This window comes from Zalophus californianus, chromosome 14 (assembly GCF_009762305.2).
Source record: "Zalophus californianus isolate mZalCal1 chromosome 14, mZalCal1.pri.v2, whole genome shotgun sequence".
NCBI classification, from domain to species: domain Eukaryota; kingdom Metazoa; phylum Chordata; class Mammalia; order Carnivora; family Otariidae; genus Zalophus; species Zalophus californianus.
In genome coordinates, this window is record NC_045608.1 from 7,483,999 (window position 1) to 7,491,004 (window position 7,006).

General features: G+C 57.8%; 1 protein-coding gene across 3 annotated transcripts in view; it reads right to left on the reverse strand.

The window, feature by feature from the left end:
- Positions 1–5,489, reverse strand: part of BCL7A (BAF chromatin remodeling complex subunit BCL7A) — a 28,179-nt gene extending 22,690 nt beyond the window's left edge. For 2 of the 3 annotated variants that reach the window (XM_035723999.1, XM_035724000.1), the window contains exon 1: positions 5,247–5,489. In XM_035723999.1, the coding sequence (XP_035579892.1) occupies positions 5,247–5,338 (92 nt within the window). In that variant the 5' untranslated portion in view covers positions 5,339–5,489. The remainder of the gene's footprint in view (positions 1–5,246) is intronic. The other variant, XM_035724001.1, reaches the window with a different exon arrangement.
- Positions 5,490–7,006: the final 1,517 nt, after the last annotated feature.

Here is a 7,006-nt window from a genome sequence, read left to right on the forward strand (position 1 = left end):
ATTTGCTCTAATCTTCCCATAACCTTGTGGGGCAGGAACGGTCACCCTCCCCATTTGACAGATAAAGAAACTGAGGCATGAGAAGGTGAAGTCTGTCTCCCCGGGACCAGTATTCAAAGCCTCCACGCCGCACTGCTTTAGGAGCAGCTTCTCCCAACCCCATCCCTGCCCCCTTTTAGCCCAGAAAGAATAAAATGAAGGCACATATCTAAGTCACCACCCACCCATCTCCTACATCTTGGAGGCAGAATGGACAACCCATAATCCGTGTCCTTCCCCACCTCTATTCTGAATAATCAGAAGGTATCTGGAAGGGACGGGGCATTCCAAGGAACCACCTTGGTGACAAAGCAACAATCCTAATAGTCATTGTGTGCGAAGGCTTATATCTGCCAAGTGCTTTGTTTACAATCAATCCCTCTCCCCCAAAGACTGCCCAATAAGCCTATGAGAGGGGAATCACTGTCATTCCATTTTATGGGTGGGAAACAAGAGGTCCAGAAAGGTTATATAACTAGTTCATGGTCACACAGCTAGCCCAAGGCAGAGCGAGGACTGGACACAGGCTCCGACTAGAGCCCACTCTCTGCTATTCTGTCTCCTGTGAAAAACTAAGAAATCATTCCACAGCGCACATCGGTTACGGAAGCTGGACACAAAAACACAAACTGCTAGCATCCCACGCAAACGGCCGAAGGCGCTCACTACTCACAGTCCCTCAACCGGCTTCCTCGGCCAGGGCCGCAGTAGGTCAGCAAATCCAAGGTTTGGTTGTGTTAAAAACAAAAACAAAAACAAAAGTAACTGACGTGCAAAACACAGGACGTGTGTCAAGGCAGAAAGCGTGCTAGGTCTGGGCTTTGCAGCCTGCATGCCGGCCAAGATGTACCCTCAAGTTGCACGTGCCTCCCACAGTGGTTGAGGGCCCTGCAACCTACGGGCAGACTGCAGCCAGGTTCTCGCGCCCTCCTTTGCCCCAGTTGGTGACCCCTTGGCCTGAGTACCCCCCAACTCACCCCAAAGATTAGAAACCTTTCTTCGGTTGCATTTCTACTGGACACTGAGGGGCTCTGGGACATAGGGCAAAGCATTAAGAACCCAACCTCGGGAATGGACCTCAGGACTGCCCTCTGCCCAGCAGCCCCGCACGGAGACGAGGCCCTGGAACACGGGTAATGAGGCACAGCAAGCACCAGGGAGGACAGGAAGCGATTTCACAGACATGACCAGTGGGCTCTGGGTGTCTCCTCAAGACAGCAGCTCCTTGGAAGACAACACATGGGCTCAGGGAAACGATGGAGCTCCTACTAGTTCCCCAAACCATCATCCCAGAACACGCAGCGCCGGCCCTCAATGAGGGAATTAAGCTGTACTTACTACTTTATAGCTGGGGTGACAAACAAGTGGCCAACAGGTATGTTCTGTCCAGCCTGCATATTAGTTTTTAAAATTTGAATCAATTGCCAAACTTTAAGAAGAAAAAAGTGAGACTCCACATAAAAATCCAGATTCCTGATGACTCTCACAAAGGCGGTGACGTGGCCACGAGGGGCCCACGTGCGTGAGGAGTCAGGGCTCTCTCAGAGCCCCCAGCACTCACCCCCCACCCCACTGGAGGCACTGGGCCCAGATTCACCACAGCCAGTGGGCACACCCCCACCTTGCCACAAAGTGGGCCTGTGGGCCCCCCGGTAACCAGCCAGGCTCAAGTACTCAAGGTTTTGCCCCTCCAGACTTGGGCTCCTGGACAAAACGGCAAATGGGGTCCCAGCTGTAGCAATAAAGCCCCAAACACTCCCCCGCCCCCAGCATAGGCTCCCATATAAACTGCAAGCACCCGTCACAGATTTTCTAGGCTATGGTCAATTTTTAATGTTTTCCTGGGTCCAGGTCCAAGGGCTAGCCAAGGAGACCATCTTGGGGTCACTGCCCAAGGGGGGCCCTGCTGACTCCCTCAAAGAGACTGCAAATCCCTCACTTTGTATCACTTCCCAGGGCTAGTCCTTGACACCTGAGGAGGCCTTGTCTAGGGCTGGTGTCCTACTAACTAGGCCCAGGCTCACCTGACCTGCCCTGCACCTGGCAAGAGGGTATCCCCAAAGGTAAAGAAGTGTGGCCCTAAAGACGGGTGGGTGGGATGGGTAGGAAGTCTCCAGGAAACAGGCCTCTCTCCTTCAAAAACTCACTGAGGGACCCTTCAGACCAAGGGCTCAGGGGTTCCGGGCCTAAGCCTACTTTGTGGCTCAAGTCTTTGTCTCTCACCCAGTGACCCCCCTCTCTTGCTCTCCACCCCACACTGCGCCCCTAACCCCGGCCCACCATTTTGTTTTTCGTCCAGCCATCTTGTGGCTCCCTCACAGCCTACCAGCCTGCCTTGCTGGGACACCAGACGAGGGAGGGAAAACAGCTGGCGGCTAGGGATGGGGTGGTCACGGCTGACTGCTGGCTCTTTCTGGGGACGAGGGAAGGGAAGGGTTGGCAGAGGGGGGATTTTTAGGGGTCTCCAGGGCTGAGAAGAAATACCACCCTAGACTCACAGGATAAATGGTATGCCAGACACCTCTGTTCTCTGGGTAAAATATGAGATGATGAATTAAATTTGAATTTCAGATATGTAACAGTTTAGTATAAGTATGTCCCAAGTACTGCATGGGACATACTTACACTAAAATTTATACACATATATCGCTTATTTTTAAAAAGTTATTTCATTGTTTATCTGAAATTCAAATTTAACTGGGTGTCCTGTAATTTTATTTGCTAAATCTGGCAACCCGATGTCCCAGCCACTAGTGAAAGGCATGGTTGGTGGCCACGCAGTTAATAAACAACCCAAAGCCTCAAGGACTGACTGGAAGGCCTATTCTAAAAGTACAGTGAAGGTGAGATTTGGCTTCTCGGGGCTGGGGAAACCCTGAAAATGAGGCGAAGTCTTTTTTGCTTAAAAGGGGCAGAAAAAGAAAAGAAAATCAGCAAAACACATACTTTATGGCGTCCACCTTAAATAAGGACACCGTGAGTGACTGCTTCTGTTTGCAGGAATAGGTGCTTTTGGAGACATGATCTTGTTCTAGGAGGGAGAAAGCAGCACCAGACCCGTGGCTGCCATGGTTAAAGAAGTTCCGCAGTTTGCCCAAGGTCACAGCAAGGAAGTGAACTGGAAGCCCAGCCAGGAGATCCTAAAGCCTGAGGTCTTTATCATGACCTGTTTCCCGAAACACAGGGAGGGAGGGAAACCGGTTCTTCTCCCCTTCCCCCAAACATAGGCCAGGCCAGAGGGGGGGGGGGCAGGCTGCCTGTTCTGCCACCCCCAGGGTAGAAAGCCCGATAGGTCCATCTGCCCTCCCTGCAGAGCACTGGCAGACTGGCCCCACAGAAGCATCTGTCAGGGTACCGAGCCTCTGTCCTGCTGGGAACCTGGAGCAGAAGGCCCCACCACGCCTCATGGAACAGAGAAAGGCAGCTTGCCCCCAGCCCCTTTCTCACCTCCAGGCCTTGACAGAAGGGACTCAGGCCCAGACACTGGTTCTTTCTTTGCCCCGGCACTAAGGCAGGGGACAACCCCAGCCTTCCCTCTGGGAATCCCACAGGAGAGGGGATTGTGGGCTTGTTTTCCTGTGTCTGTTTTGGCCTGCAGCTGTTTCTGCCATTTTTAAATGGCTCCAGTTGGGCCCTGGGCACCCTGCGTGCCCCGGGGAGCGCCCACAGCACCGAAAACTCGGCTCTCAACTTTGGAAGGCCTCCCCTTCTCACGGTTCTGAAAATTCTTTGTCCCACTGGAGCCAAACCCAGCCCTTGGCCGGGCATCCGGCCATCCGCAGACAGCCCTTTCCATAGGAGGCCCGGGAGCACGTGGACTTTATTGATTTTCCTCTTGCCTTTTTTTGTTGGGTTTGACTCAGAAAGGACAGCTAACTTGTGACACGGCTAGGCTGGAGGCTCACCCCCAGTGGGTTTTAGAGACCAAGGCGTTACTCAAGAAATGATACCCCTAAACATAAACATACCCCACCAGGGGCCTGCCCAGTTTTTAGTCTTTAAATAAAAAGGGTCAGGACGAGCCCGCGGGGGCTGACACTCGAGATCATCGCGGCTGCTCCTCTCCCTCCCTGACCCTGGTGAAGCCGTGGGAAAAAAATAATAAAGTTGAAATCAAGGAGCCGGGAGTTTTCAACAAGTCTGCCCCAACCTGGGGAGGTGCTTGCGCCTGGGGCCTGGCCCGCGCGGGCCGATTCGGAGCCAGACCCCGATGAGGCGGCGAACGCGTTCAGTCGTATTAATTGCAACAAGGCCACGCCGGACAGACTCCAACGTGAGCTCGAAGAACACGCACGGCCCGCACCAAATCTCCTCTCCCCCGCGCAGAGAACAAAAACAACGGCTCTCTCGGCAAAACAAACACGAGCCGCTGCTTTGGGAAAGACAGACTCGGCCGAGGACCGGTATCTGGCCAAAAAGATTCGCCCGCCGACCCCCGCGCGCGGGCGCCTGCCGGCCAGGGCGGGCTGGGCGGGGGTGCCGGGCGCCCCGGGCCCGCGGCCGCCCCGGCGCTTCCTCCTCGCGCTCGCCCCCATCTTTCTTCCTCGCCGAGAACCCTCGCTCCAGGCAGCCCAAAGCGCTAAATTTAAACGGCTCGCGCTTTGCAAACTCCGCAGACTCGAGGGCGCCGGGCCTGGGAGGCGGGGAGCAAGCGAGCCAGCCAGCCGGGGAGGGAGGCGGGAGGGAGGCCCGGCGCGGGCAGGGGCGCGGGGGGGCCGGCGCTGCGCCGCCCGGGGCGCGCGGGGACGAGACGGAGACGGCGGCGGCCCGCTCGGTGCCTGCACAATGGAGCTCGCGCTCTCCCCTCCGCCGCCGGCATCGCGGCCCCGGCGCGCGGGAAGCCGCTTTCATGTGACTTGCACAAAACGAAATGGCTTCTGGGGCCGGCCCCGAGCCCCCCTCCCGGGAGCCGAGCGCCGCGGCGGGGCCGGCCCGCCGCTCCACCGCCCGGCCCCGGGGCGCCCCGCCGCCTCCAGGCTGCCGCCACCGCGTCAGGTGGGCGACAGGCGCGAGCGCACCTGGGCAGCGGCCGCGGCCCCCTCCTCGCGCAGGTGACCCGGCTCGCGCGCCGCCCGCCGCTCCAACTCCCGGGCCCGCGGCCGGCCCGCGGCGCGGCACCCGCCGGCTTTTTGTATGTGCTCCGGGGGTCTGGGGCTGCCGCGGCGCCGGGCGGGCGGGCGGGCGAGCGAGCAGGCGCCTCCGCTTACCATTTGCGCACTTTCTCGATAGCCGCCATGACCCTCTTGATATCATCTTTGGCGCGGCTCCTGGTCTCGGCTCGAACCGACCTGCCCGACATGGTTCTGGCGGGGAGAGAGAGGCTGGGGGAGCGCGCCCGCCGGGTCCTGCTCGCGCTCCGCGGCGGCCACACTCGCGCCCGCCCGCCCGCTCACTCACTCACACACACTCACACACACACTCTCTCACACACACACTCACACTCACACACATACACACAAAGCCGGAGCCGCCGCGCGCTCGGGGCCCAGTGCGCAAGCGCCGGGCGCCAGCTGCACCGAGCAGGGGGAGCAGCGCCGCCGCGGCCGCCAGTAGTGCGGCCTCCGGGCGCCGCCGCCGCCGCCGGCCAGCGCCGCGAGCCGCCCCCGCCCGCCCGGCGAGGCGCCCGCGACCCCCCGCGACTCCCCGCTCCCCCGGGAGGCGTCCGGGGGCGTCCGGCGACCCCCGGCTCCCGGCGCGCGGAGGGAGGGGTGGTGGGCGGCGGGGCGCGAGGACACTCACTCGGAGGCCGCAGGTGCCGCGGGGTCCCCCCAGGGAGGGCGCGCCGGCGGGGCGGGGCGGGCGGCCGTGGAGGGGGCGCATTCCTGGGGAGCCAGCTATGCGGCTGGTCCGCTGCCCCGGGTGTGTGGCAGCGGGTGCAATAATGCAAGTTTCCTGTGGGGCTCCCGACTTCTCAGAGTTGAAGGCGGCGATTCGGGATGCGAGGTGCTCTTGGAAAGAGTTGGGAAGCACGGATCTCTGCTGGCCCTCTGCCCTGTGCAAACACGCGAGCTAGGACGTCGCTTCCCTTTCCCTCGTCCTTTTGGAAAACTAGAATCGGAGGAAAGGTGCCAGGGGCGAGGCGACCACGAGACATTCGACCTTGCCTGTTAAATAGCTTTCCGCGAAGGAACAGCTCTACGATTATCAGCCTTTCATCTGGGGCTCTTCCTTTCCCTCTGGGGTTGCTGTCAGAGAAGCACGATTTAAATCGAAGCCACTCCTGACCGAAGTTCCAGGCTCAGACCGGGTGCTGCTACCGCGCATATGGCCCTAGCAGGTGAAATGGGCTGGCCGGCCTACAAGGAGGACTTTTGAGGTGTTTCTTCTCCATCGTGCCTCAGGACAGCTCTGTGGAAGAATCTGCAATTATCAGGATAACCCTGGTGGCCACATGTTTGTGTTCGTTCAGCTGCCGATAAACCGACTTGACCAAGGCTAATTCATGCCCAGACAGGGGCTAGAGCAAATGAGGGTGACCCTGTTAGCAAACCCAGTGTCTTGGAGATAAACCAGTCCAACACCATTTTATCCGTGGGGAAACTGAGTTCCAGGGAAGCTCAAGGTTACACCCGTAAGCTAGACCCCAGACTCCCATTCATTCTGGAACCAAGCAGTTTCCCCTGAGATTTTGGATTTGGGGAGAAAAGCTACTGGGGAAATGGGATGCCTAATACAAAAAAATAAGATAGTACCTCAGCGAGTCATTCTGAACATTATATAAGAAAATATGTCACAGCCGGTTATAAAACAGCGGTCTCTACTGTTGGCCCTCTGATGGCTTAGGGCCACAAAGAACTTCTGAATACATATGTCTGAAAAAATAGGAAGATATTTGGGGCATCTGGTTGGCTCCGTAGGAGGAGCATGCAACTCTTGATCTCCAGGTAGTGAGTTCGAGTCCCATATTGGGTCTAGAGATTACTTAAATAAATAAAACTTTAAAAAAATAAAATAGGAAGATAGCAAA